The 22530-nt window shown below is 38.7% G+C and overlaps 2 protein-coding genes across 2 annotated transcripts in view; one reads left to right on the forward strand and one right to left on the reverse strand.

Moving 5' to 3' along the window:
* Positions 1 to 5006: 5006 nt before the first annotated feature.
* LOC136281865 (uncharacterized) lies at positions 5007 to 6626 on the reverse strand. Its single transcript, XM_066168904.1, has 3 exons — positions 6215 to 6626; positions 5896 to 6036; positions 5007 to 5845 (listed from the first exon to the last, which is right to left on the reverse strand). The coding sequence occupies exons 1-3, from the start codon at positions 6624 to 6626 to the stop codon at positions 5007 to 5009; spliced, it is 1392 nt and encodes a 463-aa protein (XP_066025001.1).
* A 4408-nt stretch (positions 6627 to 11034) lies between these two features.
* The window catches only part of LOC131771696 (fibroblast growth factor receptor 3-like), a 39812-nt gene continuing 28316 nt past the window's right edge, over positions 11035 to 22530 (forward strand). Inside the window, exons 1-2 of the mRNA XM_066168388.1 lie at positions 11035 to 11187; positions 17728 to 18081. Of these exons, the coding sequence (XP_066024485.1) occupies positions 11130 to 11187; positions 17728 to 18081 (412 nt within the window). The 5' untranslated portion in view covers positions 11035 to 11129. The remainder of the gene's footprint in view (positions 11188 to 17727; positions 18082 to 22530) is intronic.

Raw genomic sequence — 22530 nt, forward strand, 5'->3', positions numbered from 1 at the left:
CAATGCGCTCAGAGACCATTTGGTAATTTGGCCATTGATGTACATCCTGCGAGTCGCGATAACACGAGACTTGTGAGTCACTAGTTGCGATACAAAGTTTGCATTTACTGTTACAGATAGAACAATCATGGACGATGACAGCCCTATCAGGATTTAGCATGACGGTTTTGATGATTATTTCATGCAGGAAAATGACCTTGAGGACGACGACGCAAACAGGTTCTCACCTAATAATGCATAGCGGAACATGTTGGGATCTACCGCTCCACTAGTTGTTGGTGTAGGTTCCTCTCCCTCTCCCATCACTTCTCCAAGATCCACAACCGTTCAAGCGGGTCCCTCAGGTTTAAACGCTTCGTTTACACCGAACACTTTTAGAAGAACATCACCCCGTAGCACGACACCTACAGTGACACCTGTTGTACCAAATCTTCCGCCCTCCGATGACGAAGAGGACGACGACAACAACAATGACAACATCAACGATATGCATAGACAATTACAGTTACTATTAAACGATCAACAAAACGCCACAGAGGGTCCACGTATTGCTGGTATCACCAATACCAATACCATCACCACTATCTATAAAGACAACGGACGTCCTACCGTCACACACCATTCTACGAGTACTCGTAACTGATAAGAAGAGATGGGTCAAAGAAAAAGCGCACCAAAACGCAAGGGAAGAAGAACACGAAGCACACAAAAAGGAGGTTTTGAAATCGATTCTACGAGAATCCAATCGACATCGTCGTATGGAAAAATTACTTCACGCTAACAAAGATCAAATCAATGCCGTGAGCAAATTTCCTCTCAACATGTTGAAGAAAAAGATTCCTCTCCCCCCACCGATCTTGGCCAGACTTAAAAAACACAATAGTGTGTTACGAGAAAAGAGCCGTATCAAGCGTTTGAAGATGACGAAACCCCAAAGTCGAGCAGATGCCGGGGCAAAGGCAAAGGCAAAGGCAAAGGCAAGAACCGCTGAAAAGAAAAAGACGATCACCAAAAGACGACCTCAAAGAGGTGGTGGATTCTATATTCAGAAATGGATTTCTATGTTAGGCATTGAGTTTCACTGGCCTGGATACGAGTACATCGGTCCTGGCACCAACTTAGCCAAACGATTGAAACGAGGTGATCCTGGTATTAATCAATTAGATAAATTAGCTAAATAACACGACATTGATTACACGAACGCTAAATCACTTGCCAAAAAACACCGGGCAGATCGTTTCATGGGATTAATAATTTTAAGGGTAAGAAGAGTTGGACTGAAGAGATTGTTAAACGTATCATACCAGCCAAACTGGGATTAAAGTTGCAATAATCGCCTAGAATGAACAAATAAAGATAGAGTTGTAACGTACTTGCGTTCATTTTCATTGTGTACACTCTTACCTTCAACATGTCTATCGTCTTCCATTTAATCCTTTGGACTATATGTGTATGTTCATTCACTCGTGTGGATTCGTCAAAAAAAACAGCAAGAAGGCATTATGTCTCATGACTTTTACTTGACCCTCCCTAGCAACGATGAAAGCAAGAAATATTTTTCCCGACTACACTCATAATTCGTGGAAGACTCGCTTACCCACACATATTGATTTGAAAGGTTCGTGGGAAGTAGGTTTGAGCAGTATCTCGTTACTGCATGAGTCTCTCTCTTGGCAAATTACCTGAAAGGTCTTACGGACGATACATTACTACTGATCTCGAGTCGAATTAAGATCAGACTCTCAGACGATCATGTAGAAGCTGAACAGTACACTGTGATCTACGGAGAGATTAAAGATAGAGAAATAGTCACGGTACACGATCTCTTGAAAGCTTTGTTCGACATCGAACGAGAAAAATACATCATTGATTTGAGGTATGCGTGGGCTACTACAAAGCGCAGTTCAAGGTCATTACCGACGAGGGCGAAACGTTCACGGTGACCGCCGAAGACGTCAGTTCTTCCATCTCTGATTCAAACTTCGGAAGTTACGTTGAGTTCTTGCTCAAGTATGATTTGTATCAATTGATGGGATGGCGAAGGCCAGATTCAGTTTCATACTACTCGGGGAGTGTTAAGCGCACAGTCAGTGTTCAAGCACCCGGACCGAATCTCATCATGAAAAGAAAACTCGGTCGCACCATTTCGAGGCTCCTCACTAATCTAAATGTGGGGCAAAGATACGATATGCCGAGAATTACTAGGAAACCAGGAGGAGATGACATGATTAAATTCTATCTCAGCGAGATTGCGTGGACTTTCATCAACACCAAACGATACACTTACAAGAATGGGGTCTCTCCACGCAGTCTGTACGTCTATTCCTCCTTGGGAGTTCCTTTCTTCATGGGCGACCAGACGAGACCTGTTAAGAAAAGTACCCTTTTACCCTTCCTTGGATGGAAGTTTCTACTATGAACCCGAGCAGATTCAATACATTCCTTTGTGAAACAATAGCTTTGACGCCATCGAAACACAGATAAGTGAAACTGTTGATAACAAATTGGCGCTGTTCGGCGTTGGAGCCACCATCGTCACACTTCATTTGAGACGTCGGCGTTAGGAAAGAGATGTCTGGTGAAATGACGGTAGCAATGACGGTAGCAAGAAATACTTTCCTAACAACACGAACAATTCTTGGAAAAATAAATTAGCCAAAGGCATCGATTTGGAAGGAGAATGGGAAGTAGATTTGAGTGGCATCTCGTTACCGCACGATTCTATCATGGACCATTACTTGAAAGGTCTCACACCCGAATCTTACTACTGATAACTGTCCAAAAGGAGGTGGTCATCTCAAACCAATCCACGACCAGTAAAATTTACAAAGTGACCTATGGAGAGATTAAGCAAAGACGCATTGACACGGCTCACGATCTCTTGAAAGTTATATTCGACGTGGAACGAAATAAATGCGTCTTCGACTTGGGGAATGCGTGGGCTACTGGGTTTGCAAACGGTGAAAGTGTGCAGTTCAAGGTCATTGCCAACGACGAGGGCGAAACGTTCACGGTGACTGCCAAAGATTTCAGTTCCTCCATCTCCAAATCAGACATCAGAAGTCACATTTATTTTTGTATTCGTGCTGATTTGTGTGAATTAATGGGATGGACATCGTCAATGGATGTTTCCTATTATAGTGGTGGTGTGTTGAACACACCAACAGTGGATAGTCCTGGGTCAAATCTTATCACTCACAAAATTGGTCACTCTTGGACTGTTTCGAGATCCCTTACGACTCAAAATGTTTACAATAGATATGACATAAACTCGATTCAATCCTCTGGAACAGATATGAAAAATTTCTATCTCAGCGAAATCGTATGGACCTTCGCCAATACCAAACGAGGCACGAGTAAGAACGAATCTTCTGCTCGCACGCTCTACCTGTACTCCTCGCTCTGTGATCCTGTGACCATGGGTGATCAGACCACCGACCTGTTGCGACTGATTTATTATCAACCCTTCTTGAAAGAAAGTTTTTTACTACGAACCCAGGCAGATCCGTCACATACCTTTGCGAATGAATCACATTGATGAAATCGAAACACAGATAAGTGAATCCGAAAGCAATAAATCATTTGACTCAGTTCACAGATGGTGTCTCGATCGTCACATTACATTTTAGACGTATCCGTTAATCGTCGTGGCCTGACGCGTGCCTTTACTTTCAGTGAAACCCTTTCCTGCTACTACTAAAAATACTTTATTTTCCAAATTTAGTGGGACAACCACAGCACCTACACCGGGCTTGCAAACGACGCAACAAGCGTTTGACAAGATTATACGCGACGTTGCAGCTCAAGCGCAACAGGATCCCGAATTACAAGAAGCCACACATATGAATGCCTTATTCGATGCAAAAAAGTCGTCGCGTCCAAGAAAAAGCCACAGTTTTACGTTTCCTGCCTCCGGGTCCGCCGCCGCCAAGAGGAAGCCCAAGAGCCAGAAGAAGACGGTGAAGCTGTCTCAAAAGACATCTATGACTTGGAATACAAAAACTTTTGCCAAAAAGAAACAACAAGGACCACATGGACCACAAGGACTTCGTCTTAGAAAGAATACGACGGTGATTTCCTTATTGAAACGTATTTCTGCTTTGAAACAACTGCTTTACAAGATTGTCACCCTTAAGTAAATCATGTCATGTCGTCAGACGATACGTACTCTGACTCAATTGTTGAAAGAAGCGAACGAGTCGGTAGATACATGGAAAGAAAGATGTCGTATCTTAGAATGGGATCGTGATGGGTGGAGAGAAAAGACTAGGGAACTTGAAAAGATCCTATATTGTTGTACATGTCAGAAAAGATATCAAGATGTAAAAAAACTCAATGATGGGGAAACGTTTGAACTTTGTAGGGCATGTACGGAATGATTACCTAGTAGTAGTAGACAATAACTGATAGATTTTTTTCAATATCAACAATAAATTTACTAACTTAAACTTCTGTGTGACATGGTATTAAAAAAAACGAGTCTATTACAATAAAAGAGTAACTAATAGATTTGTTTCAATATCAACAATAAATTTAATAACTTAAACTTTTGTGTGACATGGTATTAAAAAAACGACTCTATTATAATAAAAAGTATCAATATTGATCAAATCTTGATCGTTCAGTTCTACGCGTTCATACCCATACAGATGCGATTTAAAGGTCCCAGGTTCCAACACACGTCTGTCAAATACCAATCCATATTTCTTGGTCTGGGTCTCGGTACGGATCTTTTTCTGCACAGGATCCCTTACAAAATGAGTTGGGTTGACCACCATGGTTTCGCGTCTTTCAACTATGAGGTGTAGGATTTCTTCCAGGATATTCTGTTTCATTACCTCATAATTGAGTTGGAGAGAGCCTCTGAAGTTTAGGGAAAAGCCACACACTTTACAGGTCGTCTTACCATGTGTGGTGACATAGCCATAATTCTTGGCACCACACTATACGAATTCAGTGGTATGATTGCCATCATCCAATCCATTGGTCATATCACCCAGATAACCTCACAAGGGAATTTCAGATTGGCCAGGTTTCCAAGTATAGATGACTGAATCGGTGTCGTAGTACAGGACCCGATCTCCCAAAACTTCTAAAGATTCATACAACTTCAAACGGGCTTGGCACGTGGTGAAGGCGGCAATAAGGATGTTCGTTTTGGTGCCTTTGTCTGTTTCTTCATCACCTCTCATGTAGGCAACTTCTAAAAATTCCGAACTCAAAATACGAACCGTAGAGATATTAATTAATGGATTGTTAAGAAGTGCCAACAATTCATGAGCTTGCGTACATTGGACAGTTTTCATCTTATTCATTATTTCCCCAAATTTTCCCCAGAACGAGTTCAACATCAATTTGGCAGTAGTCTTGCTGCCAGGATTCTTGGCAATCTTGGTCCTGTTAAATAAGATCCCCTCTCGTTCCTCATAGTTACGAATGTACTCGTTTTCTTTTTCAGGATCCCACGACGTCCAACTAGGCCGTCCACTACTTTCTTGTTTGATCTTGAGCCAGTCGTTGACGTACGGGGCGAGGAGACCTGTCTGCCTTTGATCTTCAGGAAAGTGCCACACCTCATGGATGTGGAGGACACGGTACCCCATCTCCACAGCTTTTAGGATTTCGGAGGTGCACCACGTACCGTGTAACATACGTTGAGACTCCATATGCGTACAATAATAACTTCGTTCCAACATCCCCAGAGCACTCTTTTCTTCCACACACGTACAGCAGAGAGGAAAGGTAAGTTTCCCTTTGTGACGATGCAATAGGACAGGATTGGACAATGCAAATGGAGGTAGGATATCCACTTTCACAATACCATAATAGTGGGAGGGATCCTGATCTTCAGGTTCAAACAGCATGGTGGAATGTCCTACCGGGTATGTGCCATACTTGTTGACCAAGGTTTTTCTGACGTCAGATCGACATAACGTATTTCTTCCCCTTGTGTGTCATCAGCCTGACGATACAGGGACGCTGCACCGGTACGGCCACCAAAAAAGGCATCGCGAGGATTTAGAGGTGGAATGATGTCTAGAGATAATAGAAACACTTAAAGGTCTGGGGAAGATTTGATTTGACCATTCCATTGACATTCCCACATTTCATGGACGGTGTACCCCATGGATCGTAGCGTCTGAGTTTCGGTGGAGGGTGGCTTGGTACAAGGCTTCCATAGAACGATCCGCCGAGGAGAATGGGATTTGATTACGATCTTTGTAACAGGTACGGCATCCACGGAACAGACACCCATGGAATTCATAGACGATGTTGGTGGTCCGGTCTAATCCATCCACATGAAAGGAGGAGGGCGTGGCAGGAATCAACTGTTCTCCACCATTACGGACATGTTGAATGCGTGGAGCAGCTTTAGAAGGAGATGTAGATGGAAGCAAATATTCATTCCACAGCAACCATTCTTGCGCTTTTTTTGATTGGTTGCCTTGCGCACCTTTCCATCCACGAGGAGGTTCTACCGCCACCGTCTTAGGTTTGAGATGACATTTTCGCCAATACCGGTTACAGGCCGAGGCTATGGTGATACAGTTTTCCATAGGGTCAAAACCAGCCACGGATTGGAATTCTTTGACAAAATTCTGGCAACCTGCATTCAGTAAGTCCATATCAGACTTGCAGTAGGCGATCAATTCTTCTTCAGATTGAATTCCACGTCTACTTGAGTGGCGTACCAGGTTTCAAATTCTTGTTTTTTCTTTGGGGACATACCTTCAGGGTCATAGTAAGAAATGTCTAAGATAAGCCCGACATAATCTTGATGGTCTTGCGCATTAAACAAATAAGGAAAGAATCCTTTTTTCAATTCGTTAAGACCAAACGTAGATGTAAAAAAAGATAGAGCCATAGGTAATAAACAAAAAGAATCTTTGAAAGATATAGGCTTCACCTGAAAAGAAAGGTATTTGGTACCCACACTCACAATATCTTCTATTCGACGGGCTTCATTTAAAAGTTGATGTTGTAAGAAGACAGAATCGTACCCTTTCAGATTATGAAAGACACAAATGACAGGGCGTTCTTCCCCATACTCGTTCACTGTCAATTCAGTGAGAAAGGCTAAGAACTCTTCAGTACACTCCGGCCCATAGAAAGAATGAATAGTATCAGAGACAGAAGTGGCAGCACACACGAGAATAGGCAGATGTGTCTTGCCTGGGGCCAACATAGCTTCAAAGTAAGCGTAGACAAAGACAGGTGGGTCCACATACACGGAGGTATCAGGATTGATTTTTCGATGATACTCGAACTGTTTCTTGCTCTTTTTCTTTCTCTCGTCTTCTTTAGGATCCACACATTGAATAAAACATTGTTGGTCTAAGACATGGACTTCTTTCTCGCAGATACGGCACTTCTCATGATAACAACGGTGAGGTTCTTTCATATTGGCTGTATAGAGTTCCTTGCAACAGAGGGGGCATCGTTTGAGTTTCTTGCAAATGTTGTGGGCTCGATGATGTTGTAGACACGTCTCATCGTAGAACTTTCGATGACAGGTTTCACAGGACAGAGACGGGGAACCGCGTTTGAGACCACATTCTTTTTGTTTTCATCGCAAAAATACGACTGTTCCAGGAACCCCATACACGACCTACATCTATGGTAATGATCTTCAAATTGCAAGAGACGTATGATGAGGGGTGCTGGAGGACCTTGATACGTGACCATGTACGGGAAAGACGTAGCCATAACTTTGAATTGGTAATCCGGTGAAAGATACGCTTGAAATTTCTCTAGGGCTTTATGACCACAGGGACCTAAAGGCACACCAGCGTCTGCGTGAAGTTTTCGCGCCATGCGTGCTTGATAGAATTTAATAGTTCGTCTGAAATGTCTTCCGAGTATTCATCGGAAATGTCGTCTACGAATCCCCTTTCAACCACGGTCAAAGTCTTTTAACAAATGATACTACAAAACAAGAACGAGACACTCATATAAGTTTCAAGACACATTTTTATTGGTTGACACAAACAGATTCCACTTCAACTGGAAGTGGAGACAACGGGTCTACAATAAATTCGTACACGAGGTTATTTCATTATGAAATGATGCTAGGAAATGTCATAGAAAGTGTCTACCACATGTCTTTAGTCAAATGAATATTAGGGTGTACTTTTATCTTGACATTCAAGGTGTCAAGGTGTGCCATGGTAATCACATGTATTGATAAAGTAATACATAGCATCTTGGACAATGTTAAACATAGCTTTCACCATCAGTCTAAAAAAGGATAAAGTGATTTTTTTTACAATTTGTGATAAGCGTTCATCAATTCGGCAGCTTTGGCTTTATCTCCTCCTCTTTTAGGGTCATATAACTTGAAGAACAGGTCGATTATTGTTGTGAATGTATGACTCCATTAAATCTGCCTATTTACTTCTGACTCGTAATTTTTTTATTTGATTCTGATTCCATGCCATATATGATGTTACGTATTTATACTTTTGAACCTCACTTCAATTTAACTACAAAAATGTATTCACTCATCACTTCCATGAAACATATATTAATACAAAATGATATTGAAGAAATGCATCAAATATGTTATTATAGCATCTTTTGTAAATATAGTTTAGAGGCTATTATATATTTATTTTTTCCACTTTTCACGTTTGATTTTTTTCGTTTCGAACTTTAGATGATTATAATGACTATCTAAGACTAAGACCCACTATTTCTATTTATCTTTAGATGCCTGATCTCTTAGAAGCCACCCATTTTATACTAGAACATGATTTCATGTTTATTTACATGCTACAATTAATCGATGATGTGCGAACCGCTATGACATATCGCAACTTTTCACATGATGATTTCATTCTTGTTGAAATTTATAAACATCCTGAATTTGATGGATACTTTAATGCCAGGTTTGAAAAAAGTTTACCCGACAATACATGATTATTATTTCGTAGTAGACAATTTCCGTCTGCTTCATTTTTGAGACCCTTTTTTAATGCATGTCAATTTTTTTCCTTTCGTAAGATTCAAATTACGATATCCTATTATTTATAGTCGAGAAACACTTCGTTATACCCATAGCATTTATCATATTCGTCACTTTTTCTTATACGCGACTTGATTTTTTATCTGATCAGATCCTACACACCTGAATATGATTTATGAGCTCTAAACTGGATGTGTTCTTATGCACTGAATCATCGATTTGTCAAGAATGCCATTCAAAGTCTCATTTTAATGTCAGGGTATGCAGAATCTAACCCAGCTGCGATTTCTTTATCCCATGATGCGCCATAGATCTATCCATGTCTCATCCCTGTCGGTTCGTAAATATGATGTAAAGCCGCATAAAAAACAAGTTCACGATGTCTCTCGCGTAATTTTAAGTCTTCAATCATAGCTTTGTATTTTTCAATGTCTTGACATTACATCAAATTACATCATAAATGGCATTGTCAATCACTGCGTCAGCTTAAGCGTGCACAAGTCAAGTCGGAGGAACTTTTGCTCTTCTATTTGACTTGTATTAGGCCTGTCACTGAATATGCATGCCCTGTTTATCATCATAGCCTCCCGCAATACCTTTCAGTAGATCTTGAGAGATGTCAAAGGCGAGCTTTACGTATTATCTATCCAGATTGTTCGTACAATGAGGCGCTTCTTTTGACTGGTCTAGTTCCCTTACACAACCGCCGCGAGTTCTTATGTGATAAGCTTTTTAATTCCATCCTGTCTAATCCCTCGCACAAGCTCTATAGCTTACTACCTCCCAAGAATGAGTGCGAAGTCAATTTAAGGAGTCAGCACTCTTTTACTACACGGCGCCTCCACACCATTCGTACTCGAAATAGTTTTATCCATCACTATGTCCATAAAGCAATGATGTAATATTGTTTTTCTCTTAATTATATATTTTTGTCTTTTTAATTAGTTCTTCTTAGCCATGTATTTTTTGTAGTATATATTTCATTGTAAATCAAACGTAATTCAGCCTGTGGCTGCAAGGTTCTTGATAATAAACTATCTATCTATCTATCTGTCTGAATACTCTCGGTTCTTTTCTCTTTCTTTTAACCACGTGACAAAGTCTACAAAGGCCTCAATTACACGATTCCTTTTTTCCACAAAGACCGGATCTTCATTATCTGCAAGTAAGAGATAATATTCATATCCTCTCAAGATTCTTTTCATGTCACACTCGTCTGCATGATTCTCCAAGATATCCCACATATCATCTACATGACTCGAAGCCCAACGAGGATTGTGTCTCACATCACACATCTTGTTTTCGAAAAATGAATGCCGCACTACAATGTCGCTCCTATATTCAATCCTTCTCTGTTTTTCTATTGGTTTCTTTTTTGTCCAATGTGTGTCTCCTGTTTCTTTCCACAATATTATACCATCGAGGCAAATATTTGACACCTGTCAACGCTTGCAGTTGTCCGATCAAATCAGTGACATCTTTCCTCAGATTCTTTTAATTGTCATACGCATGCATGACCTCTTCAAAATCATGCCCACGCGCACGTATCTTTTTTCCAATCTCAATAAAATAAAACCAATTGGTAAACAAATCACTGACGCATGCCTTTATATGTAAACAGTTAGTGGTCCAATGTGTGCCTCCTGTTTCTTTCGAGAATATTATGCCATCGGCATAAACTTAACGCGTCAAGTAAAATAGATTTCCAGCCCAGGAGAAACTAGCTCACAAGGTAATTGCATGACAAAAAAGAGCGGTCAAATCCAATGAAATCTGTGAAATATCAAAACATGGTGAATCAGCTGCAAATAAGTGTAAAATTTAGTCAAACGGCACCTAAACAAATACGCAAAAATCAGCTTGTACAAAAAATAGAAATTGCCTGCAAGAGTCAATTCAGATGACATCTGTAAAAACTCAAAACATGGTAAATCAGTTGCCAAATATGCGTGAAACATGGGACGCGCAAAAATTTAGAGCTTTGTATCGCCCTAAGATATTTGAAAAGAAGACAATAGAACGACCGAGAGCATTGTGGGTAATAAACATCACATCATCTTTGCTTTGTCACGGAGGAGGAAATAAAATTGATGACGACGGGACTTGGAGTGTGAAAGCAATACTCATTGCTTCTTTATTCACTCGGTGTCTTGAAGTGGCTGGAATGAAGTTTGTAATCGTCCCACATTTCATTATATTTGTATTTGTGATTCGCTACTCAGGTAAGTTGCTCTCTTAAAAGTGTGACAGAAATTAAGACTTGAAATTTATCGCATCAGATGGACAAATGGACCGTTCCTCAATTATGCCCAATCGTTTCACTGGAAAAATACATGACTAAATGTCATTTGTCGTGTCATTAGATCACATGCACGATTTAAAAAGATTGATTTCCATTAAAAAACTACCGATTATGGCAACCTACTTAACACAGAAACCGAAACTATTAAGCGGCGGCCTCGGACTGAAGATCTTCCAGTATTATGCTTCATGGGTGACCTTACATTTTTTGAGCAGGTAACCGTCACATCATGTTCACCGCTTATTAAGTTTAATACCATTTCTGAGAAGATTCTCAAAAGTATTGATTCGATTAATCTAGAAGCCCTACATTTCCGCATCAGTGCCGCTGACGAATTCACCTTGTTTTGTTTCATGTCACTAAGCGTACAGAAATGCAAATTTAGTTAGACAGTTTGAGCGTCTGGCTTTTGTCATTTATTCTTATGGAGCACAGACGTTTTCATTCCGAGTCAGCTGTTTTTTTTATTGTTCTAGAATTACCCTTTGTTGCTTGGGTAAAAACTACGGGCGCATCAGCCTGAAAGAAACCGTTAATTTTTTTTTCCACTGTTTTCATGCCATTTAAATTGTAAATTTGAAAGGTTCAGTCACTTTATAAGCAATTTTTAAATTAATATTAATGTTAATATGAATTTAACTTGCTTTTCCTAGTCTTAAACTTAAAAGTTTAAGGCTAAGAAAGGCCAGTTAAATTAATATTATGTCTGCAGGGCTGAAGTAACTCCAAATGACGTAATCAAATCTTAGAGAACGCTTAAAAGAGTAGTTGTAAGGTAATCTCTGTAAGAGCGGTCCAGGGCATTTCGCATCAGAACAAATTTATTCCTAAAACTTTGTCCATTAAACTATATTTAAACTATATATTTTATTAAGTGCTAGGTAAATAAAACTACACTGTTTTCTGGAAATACTTTAAAATAAAGTTTTCAAAGGTGTCAATATTCAAAGCAGCAGATGGCCCTTCTTTTACCTCTTGCGACACGGAAACTTTCAAAAGTCGACAAGCTTACCCCTGTTAGCACACCGTACACAGCAAAAAGTCGTTTATATGTCTAAATTGTGTTATATCTGAGAGGGTTGAAAAGCTTGTCAATTTTGGTATTTGTTTATCTCTAATTTATTCAAAAATACCTGTTGGTCAGCTTTTAAAATTGGTCGAGAGTAGTCTACCTTTCTTGGTTGATATTTATCAAGTCCAGACCAGGAAATTGAAAACTCTGGTCGATTTGTTTTACTGAGATGTTAGAAAGCATAGAGATATGAAATAACCTTGCACTTGTTATCTTCCTTTGCCATAGTGAAAAAATTTTGGTGATTTTGCAAGCGTGACGGCCGAATTATGCAAAATAGTCTTTTGAGCAAACTCCTATCGTATTGAATTAGTAGCTTAATAAATCTTAGATTTTGACTACTTAAAGTTGAAGCTATAGTAGGACAGAGCTTTTTAAACTTTCGGATTGATACTCCAAAGATTTGAAACGGCGATAATTTGGCAAATTACGAGCGTCTCTACGAGTAGTATGAAAAAGGGGTTTCAGGCACTTTTTGAAGTCAACCTTGATTTCAAAGGCAACTTATGAAATCAACCATGAAATCAAGGTTGACTATAAAAAGGAAATAGTTCTAGCACATTTTAAAATCAACCTTGATTTTAAAGGCAACTTGAGATTTTTGAGATGGGTCTTCTTGTCGTCGTTCGCTGAAAGGGTACTCTTGTTGAATGTTTGTGTGAATATTTCATGCGTGTGGCTTCTTGTATACGTTTTCTTGAGATTTTTATTGAACAGGATCAGTATCAATGTTGTATCTTCTTATGAAGAATGCGCGTAGTTTTCTAGAAATATATCATTTTGCAGTAAAGTTGACAAGTTTTTTCCCGTTACACCAGAAAGATGATTTAATTATTACATCATCTCCATTTTCTCCATTCCAATGACAGCTAACAATTTTAAAATCTCTTCCTTTTGTTGGATATTCTTTTGTCTTAAATCAAGCAGAAGGCTTAACATTAATGAGGAGATCTTGTTCTTAACTTTCTCTGTGTACTACGAATTATTTTGAGTTATTTCCAACCGTAATGAATAATGCACTTGTTTTTATGTTTGCTCCTACTCCTCTAATTACAACTGCTATCTTTTCCAAGAGGAAGAAAAAAGCCTCCAAAGCTTCTATTTCCAAATAAACAGTTTCTAGTATAAATGTTTGTACCTCTTGTACTTCCTTTATTGATCTTGATTACACTAAAGACACTTAAGATGAAAGGATTAATGATAAAAGGAAGGTAATAGAAATGGAAAAAGTGTCCAGTTGTTTTTCTGCCTGCATGCTTTAAAGAAAAAGAGGATAAATCGATTGTTTCTGTTTTTTCATCAACATACTTCTTGTTTGCTTCATCGTCGTTGTCAGTTGGATTGGTAAGACTGGGTCTATTCAGAAACTCATTTTTAACAATTTCAAATTAACAAATTCCTTCAGGAGGCAACTCAGTTCCAGGAGGAACAATCTGAAGTTCCACTCGAAGGACTCCACGCTTTCGTCCATCTTTTAGATAGTAAAGAACTGGTTCATCTTTATTCTTAATTGATTTCTCGATATTATAGACTTTTGGAGCCCAAACGGGATCTGTGGCTTGCCATTGACCACCTACCAGCTTAGCAGCAGCATAGAAATATCTTCCATTCTTTGAAGAATCTAATCTCTTTTCGCTTAAGCCAACAGGTTTTGAATAAGAAGTTTAACGCTTTGCGTCAACCAACTTGCCTTTGATTACGTTGACAGGTTTCTTTCCAGCCAGCCGGGTCACTTCGCTATTCAAAGCTCAAACAACTTCTGGAAGCCTCTTCATCCATTCGGTTGATCTCTCTGAAGATTTGAAGGTCATCTCTTTACTGTATTGGAAAGTAAAGAGACGTTCACCTAAAGTTCGATTAAATCGATCAACGATTCCTTGATCCCTATAATAGTTCACATTTCCTCTCCTTATCCTTACATCATGCTTTGCCTGTTGGTTTCAAAACGCTAATACAAATCTTATTATCGTTTTTTCTCTGGTTCATTTCTGTCAATAAGTCTTTTGTTAGTTAATGATTATTACACAATAAGTTTGTTATCTTCGATCAATTCTCATTTAAGGACTCGTGTAAAGATTATATTCAATTATCGCTACAAAATCATTTCTAAAAAATCATCGCTGCTAAATCGTCGCTGCTAGATAATCGCTACGAGCTATTTGCTACCGTCAGGAGCTATACCAAAGTAAGTCTCTATTTCTTTTACACTTACGTTGTTTACCTTATGCGTTATTGGTATAGTTCACGTATTCACTTTTCCGTGTGATCGCTTCATTTTTAGTTGGGTTAATGTTACATTTCTCAAGGCATTTTTCTTAGCTTAGTTTGTGTTGTATTTTCTTTTAGTTCGAACCATACGCACGCAATCTCAACTGCTACTCTCATCAAGCAAATTTCGTCTCAGCGCTATCATCTACAAACAACAAAGATCACTGTGTGTGTTCGAATTGTCCGCTCATTCTCTTAGGTAACCTTTTGAGGTTACATTGCCATCCCTTGAATCTCTCTTGTGATATCGCCCATGAATTCACGCCCAGGATCAACCTGAAGAACTTTTGGCCATCCCAGTGGTCAACGCTTGTTAATTGCCTGAAAAGCTCTTGCGACCTTAGTAGAATCCTTTGAGGAGAGAGGTTCGGTAGCCTTGAATCTGCTTGCAAAATTAACAACTGTCTATGCATACTTAAAGACTCTCTTCCCTCCAGGAAGTCTCTCATGGGAAAGGAACTACATTTGGAGATTCAACATCAAAATTCGGTCTCGGAATATGCCTTGGGGCAGGCAAATAGATCTGCCAGATGGGTTGCTTCATCAGCCAAAGTTTTGTGTCATCTTCAGACACTCCAGCTTCTTTAGCCAACTCCTTTACTGAAACTTCTTCACCGCAACCTTCACTCTTTCACTCTTCAATGTATCTTTAAGAGCTTGACCAAGGCTTTTGAGTGAATAAATACTTTCAGGAATTATCTTTACAGTCGCAGTGCCTTTGGAATCGAATATAGAGATTTATCCAGTTCGCTTTAAATTAAACCATGAGGTAAAAAGAGCGCAGCTCACCAGCCTGAAATGTTTACATTTTTCGTTGTCGCCCCCGAGAGGTTCTCTGAAGCTAACCGTATGTTCATTTTAATCTGCAATAATCGTGAACACATCCATTTTGACTATAAAAGTAACAAAAATGTTTGCGTGGTGAATATCAGATGATGCGAATAAAATTGCAGATAAAGCTGAGGCAAAAGGTTGGAACGACTTCAAAGCAAGATATCCGAATGCAGACTTGAGAAAAGTTGTGTATGGACTATCATGAGACAGCAGTGCCGAAGACGTTTTAACACTAACACAATGGAACAGTTTGGAAGCAATATACAAAGTACGATTGACGGAGTTCGTTTTTAAATGCAATAAAGGCTACACCGTCTCAGCATTCAAGGATCTATTTGTGCAGAGGAAAATCAGGAAGAAAATAAGAATGTTGCACTCGAACATAAGAATTACATTCAATGTCTTGGGTTATTGATTGATGAAAATCTAAGTTGGAAAACCATATCTATACCCTTACAACAAAAATAAGTAAAAATGTCGGTATAATAGCAAAGTTAAGACATATTGTTCCTAATCGAACTCTTCTTGATATTTATAAGTCCCTCATTGCACCTTATATAACATATGGATTAACTCCTTGGGGAACTGCATTTAAGACCCTGTTAAATAACATTCTTGTCCTTCAAAAACGTGTACTCCGTCATATTCACTTTGCTCCAGTAAGGGAGCATGCAATACCCCTTTTTTGAAAGCAAAGCTTCTACCGCTAGAATTCCAATATTGTGAAAAAATTGCTAATTTAATGTACGACATCAATACTAGTTCTGCACCGATTAATATTTCGAATTTGTTTTCTAAAATTACCAGCGTTAACTCGTTCGGCACACGTTCATCAACGTCTGAGCATTTTTATACTAAAAAATCTGCACTTAATGTTCAAAGTAAGGCCTTTTCACGTGTTAGCGTTATAATCTGGAATGGGATACCAACTAGTCTCAAAAACTCATCCAAGAACTCTCTTAAATAATCCATCAGAACAAAATTAATCGAAATTCTAGAAACTGAAAACTCCTATGTCGACATAGATACTCCAATTAATAAGATGATAGATTAATTACTAACTGTAATTATGTTTAGTCTGTAGTTTTCCTCTTTACATATTTTCTTAATACCTTGATGTTTGTAAATTAAACCATTTCCTATCTCCTTCCAATATCCTTTAAATGAAAAGTTGATTATTGAATTTATATGCGTTAGCCGAATAACTTAAAGTAGGCCATATGCGTAAGGCAAGGTTCATTTAAAAGTCAAATAGATTGACGACCGAAGAGTAAGAAAAAATAGCGTAGAGTGATGGCCAATGTGATGCTGAAAATTCAAACTGTGTCAAAGCCAGAAATAAAATATCACTGAGCGTTACAATTCTGATTAATAAGATGAACGCAGCCGAATCAGGAACGAAATAGCTCACAAGGTAATTGCATGACAAAAAAAAAAAGGTCAAACCGATTGAATTAGGTAAAAATTCAAAACATAATAAATCAGCTGCTAAATATGTGTAAAATATGGCAGAATGGCAGCTAAACAAATACGCGAAAATCAACTTAAGGACAATTTAATATGCTTACGTCAAATAATCTAAAAGAGGCACTCTTCTCGAATGTAACTGCCCGAAATTTCAGTGACCAGTTACGCAAGAGGCTTCAACGCGTTTCCTCGCTCAGCCTTTTTAACCACGAGAAACATAACTGTGCAAACGATTTTGTGTTTTGTGTTTTCTTCTGTGATTGTAGCTTAGCTTATGAAATTTCTCATACGCAAGTTGAGTGTACTGGGAGAAAACTTGAAAATGAATTCATTGTTTTCCAAAGTTTTGCTCCAAAGGAAGAAGTTAACTTAACCTGAGTATCCGGAAGGATATTTTAAATATGAACGAAGAACTTTTTCTTCAATGATTAGCTTTCCTGAATAATTAAAAGTTGGACTCAAGTAGGGTCTATTAACCAATTGCTGTCGTGACATCGCTTCAAGGTTGAATGTTATGACCGAGCTGCTGCCTGAAACGGCGGATGTACTACTGTCCAAACTCCTTCTAGCGCGTTCGTTCTACAATTATACTAGTAGCATTTTGTTGTATTTGGGTATTGATTTGAAAAGCAGATAACCTCAAAAGATTTGCGGCATATTACATTTACTGCCAAACGTAGACGCTGGTAACCCTGACGGTACATGGTTACTAATAAGAACAATAACTAAAGGTAAATGGGAAATTACCATGTAAGTAAATAACTTGGGCCATTAAAATAATTTGCTGTTTCAACAACTATTACGTTTTTCAATTCAAAGCTGAATCTTTTACTTGGACGGCTCCTCCACCAGCCTGGACCCCCAATGATGGAAATGACGTACGAACATTCACGTTTTCAGTGTTGAATGGAAGTACTAATGTGGCTTTGAGGTGGAACTATACACTGGGAACTGGGGAAGTAGTGGTAACAAAAACATGGGCACTGGATGGAACTCAGATTGCAATAGTAGGCGGTATAACATTAATAAATGACGATCGTTTTGATGTCAACAAAAGTGAAGTGGCCACTTTGATGATTAAAAATGTCAGTGAGTTGGAAGATGCTACCATTCAGTGTGTGGTTCAGACGAACTTAGGCATCTGGAAATATAATATACGGCTGGAAATTACAGGTGAGAGACAGAATAAACTAATTAAGTAAAAAGTCCTCAATCGAAGTACAACATTCACTACCTTTCGGTGAACCGGTACAACAAGCTGATTGATAATTATAGCAAATCAGTATATCGCCTATGAAAAGTTAAACCCGAGTAACTGACTGATATATTTTAGGTACCAGATTTAGGTAACCTGCAGTGCAGGCGTCTTATTGATTTAACGCGAGCTGATGTTAAAAAAGCTCGCGATCGTTTATTCGACCGGCCATGTTTGATTAACAATTAGAGTGGACGGTTGGGGAAGGGGGCGGGGAAAGGTGGGAAGACAGCGTAATTTTTATTTCCTGACCCTCCCCTCTCCTTTCTTTTAACCGTCGCCCACTCACGGCAATGAAAATCAAGGAATCCAGCCATAATTTACTGAGCAATTGCTCGTTAATTACCTTTGCTTCTAAAACTACGAGGGCTATGCTCATGAGACCAGCTGGCATAGTTTACGAATGGACTCAAACTCCAGTTTCAGAATTCATCGTATGTTGTTTCAAAGTTTAAAAATCCGCGAGTTTCGCGACAAAAGAAAGTTAATGCCTTCCAGGTAAATTTTAGTGAGTTCAATAAAAAGCTGGTAGCAGCTTTTACGACAAATAGCGTTGAAAACTCAGCCTCCTGAGTAAAAATACTTTTACTACATTTCCAGTGTCCTCTCAAGTGTTCTGGGGTTTAGAAAATACCACTAACTGTTTTATTTTTTCCAAAACAGGGCTGAAATACCGAAAGTCACTCCAATCTTTGCTTTCCATGAATCAAGTAAACATTTAAACGCTAAAATTCTCATTAAAATGTAAAATTCTTCAGTCCATTCGAATAATTTTCGATTCTAATTCGTTACATTAACTAATTTTGGTTGCGAAACAAGTCGTAAGACAGAGAGAAAAGTTTGCACAATCACGTCACGCAATACATCAAGCTGGGTTTGTCCAGTTGATTTTGATGGTCGCAGGGAAATGTCGAGATTGCCGCTCAAAACCGTTGTGGTCCATGAGAGCCTGACATCATTAATAACGGGAACAAACTGGCAGAAATGAGGATTAGTTCATCGAGTTCCGTATACTAAATCGCGGGAGAAACTGCAAGAATTGTTTCAGAGTGTATGCGTGTTTTTTTGTAAATATAAACACTGCAACCTATTTTAACTTGTTTTTGTGCCCTTTTAAGCAACGTGATATGTCTGTTATGACCAGAGTGCCAAGCTTTATTCTTTAATTTTGATCTTCTCCACACTGTGCGTAGTTCATGACCTGATATTTCAACGTAAATTATCGAGAAGGCGCCTTCCGATCACCTTTGTCTACTTTGTAGGTCACACAAGCGCGCAAGCGTTACGACGGATCACGTTTACGCAACGTTTTAGAACAACTGGGCATCTAATCTCCCTTCAGTTGATGTGAAAACCTAAAATCCTCAACGTAGAAGATAAACGAACGAAGTTTGAACTGTCAAAAGGAGATCTTGGTCAATTCCAAGAATCATTCAAATGATCTTTAACACGAGCGCAATTGAGCAATCACATGGATTTGCGTTGTTTTTAAGAAGTTGGTGGATGGAAGCTAGAGATATACCCGCAGGTTTGAGGCAATCCGTGACCTCATTAGTGTATAAAATATGCACTGATGTGCTTTTTCAGCCCGATTAACGCCTGCATTTTGAGAATTCTTTCGTACAAAGTAGTGAGTTTTTGATATGCAAATTAAGGTCGAAGAGGAGGGTCTCCTCTGATCACGCTGGTATAACAAATATTTCAGCTGAAGTTTCCATATTTGTCTGTGAACAAACTGAATACACCTTGTAACTTGTAGCAAGATAGAATTCCGTGAGCTACATTGTTGCAGTCGCTGCGCGCTGGACAAAATCTTTGAAATTTACACTTTCGATCGCTGTCCACTAGGGTGGTCTGGCCAAAAAATCATTTTTGGTTTGTGGCGACACAAAAAAAGAGAATTGGAGAACAACTAAACCATTTTTGAAACATGTGTCCTAAACTCTTTTCATGGGCAAAAAATAAAAGAAAACTTTTTTCCGATGGGGAGTCGAGAGGACCGCTCTTAGCGGGAGCGGCACTTAAAAATACCATGTAAAGCCTATTCAAACAAGTGTGTCCAACAGAACAAAAATTTGTTCTCAATTAGGCCAAACACAGATAGTCTTTCATTTTTGGGAAGCTTCGCACCTCAATTCACTTCAAGAATCATCAAATAAGAGACTGTTTTTATTTTTGCCTACATTTAGAAAATGTTGTAAAGTTAGGTGCTGGCATGTGAAGAGGCTTTACACTCAGTGTATTTTAAATTAAAAAAATTTTGAACTTGATATGTCGAACAAGTCTTTCATTTGAAATTTGTTATGACAAGGAAGATGGTGTGGTTAACCTGGTTACATGAAACATTAAGTCCAATTTTTCAAACTCACCCTTGTCTTTTAGACCTTGTTTCTCATGATGATGGTCAATTCATTAATTGTTTTGTCACTTTTGTCCATCTCACAGAAGAATATTTGGAGATATTGAGAAGTCTTGTTCTATTTGATATTGACATCAGGGCCAAAATTAAATCTGCTAAAAATATCATAAATGGTTTATTGTGTGGATAAATTGTTTTTTTCTTTGGAAATACATGCACCAATGGAGAGTATTCAGCATTTCGAGCCTTCAAAACACGAAAACATCAAAATTTAACTTAATTTTTGAGACACATCAACAGTCAAAGTTATTGCAGATACATAACAATGCTCTTAAGAGCCTGTGTTATTTGTTATTTGTCAGATTGAATCGGCAAGATCAAGGTTTTTGCCATTAACAATATATCAAAATGAGGAACAGGTTATTATCTCTCGCAAACAATTGCAAGAGGTTATTGAGGACTGTTTACTTGATTTACATTGAACAAAAGAAAATCAGCAAAACACCGTCAGGCTAGTTTGACAATGTAAGGCAAATTTTGGATCAAGAGATTAACATGTTCTCAGGTTTAATCTAATCCATGGAATTCTTTAAAGAAAATGTGAAACAGTTTACCACAATAAGAAAAGTTTTCTCTTTGTTTTGAGTAGGGTATCATTGAAGCTGTCTCTTTTCCACAGTGCAACCAGATTATGTGGATGTTTGTTTAAAACACAGACTTCAATGTTCAAATGCTACACTAGAGAAGAGGCTGTGATACACAATTGGCTGAAGGATTTTTGTGATGTTTTTTCAAAAAAAGTAACTATGTGTTGGTGTATCTAATAGTACTTGTATGTTACTCGCACGAATCAATTGGGCAAGTATCTCGCACCAATCACATTTTTTGCATTGGGTATGTATCTTGCACCAATTAGATCACTGTATTATGTTATGTATCTCTTACTAATCAGATCACAGCATTGAGGTTTGCTTGGACTTATCAAGGTAACAGAGTATCGTCCCTTATGCCAGTCATGTCATGAAATTAGGGTATCAAGATATGTTGTGATGGAATCACTCAACATTGACACACATCAGCAATGACATTATCAAGGAATTGTGGGCTTATGTACCCAGTGTAATGCATATGGTTTATGTCCTTCGTGAGGACTTCGTTGCTATGATCTGTCAGGGTTGGAAAGGTCGTCAGGGAATCTTTTTACCATTTACGGTATTTCTTTACTTATAAGCCGAGTGATTTATCAGTATTTGACACAAAAGTTTGGGCGATTTTTTCACAAGGAACGGGGTTCGGCTTATAGCCGAGGGTTTGGGATTCAAAAACAAGTACAAATTTAATGTTAATGCGAAATGACTGTAAATTTCGTGACTGCAGTGCTCTTTACGTGACATGCTTTAAAATTGACATCACAACAACGTATTTCTGACCACCAATCAGATTCTTTGCTTCCCACGCATTAAAAGACGGTGGCAGTCAACTCGGCAAAGACTCTTCTCATTTCACATTACAACTGAAATAATTAGTCTCTCTGCTGTAAAAACTACTCCATCGCTTGCTTGTCTTGTTCTGAACACTTGGGAGTAAACCGGCCCATTTTTGCACATTTTGCAGAAATGTTAAGCTTGCCAGAAACAATAATCGCCTGGTCTCGTCTCCAGCGTCGCACCATGGACTCGCCAAGTCCATAATCTCGAGCGATTTCCCAGCTGTTTTCTACAGCTTCAGCTTCCGCGATAACTTTTATCTTGAAAGCCATAGTATACGAAGGGCGGCATGCTTTTGGCATGATGAGAAAAATAACAGTGACGAAAGAGATACTCGATTGAAACGTTTGTCAAGTTACAGTAACTGAGAGTTTTGTTATGTTTCTACAGTCACATAGTAGTATTTACATCTTCAATGATTCGCTTTTTTTTTCTTTCGTGTTTATTCTCGTTCACTAGCTTTTGTGTTCATTGAGCCCTTTCCCAATTTTTTCCCTGAGGTTCGCTCACTTAAATGGCCG

The sequence above is a fragment of the Pocillopora verrucosa genome, chromosome 6, assembly GCF_036669915.1.
Source record: "Pocillopora verrucosa isolate sample1 chromosome 6, ASM3666991v2, whole genome shotgun sequence".
NCBI lineage: Eukaryota > Metazoa > Cnidaria > Anthozoa > Scleractinia > Pocilloporidae > Pocillopora > Pocillopora verrucosa.

Bases quoted from the DNA above. Each gene is read 5' to 3' on its own strand.
- LOC136281865 (XM_066168904.1), bottom strand. From the start codon at position 6,626: ATGGACTTACTGAATGCAGGTTGCCAGAATTTTGTCAAAGAATTCCAA. The intron at 6,037-6,214 runs GTAATCAAATCC...TATTATCTCTAG, and splicing joins CCGTACCTGTTACAAAGATC to ACATCATTCCACCTCTAAAT. The intron at 5,846-5,895 runs GTATGGCACATA...TTGAACCTGAAG, and splicing joins AGAAAAACCTTGGTCAACAA to ATCAGGATCCCTCCCACTAT.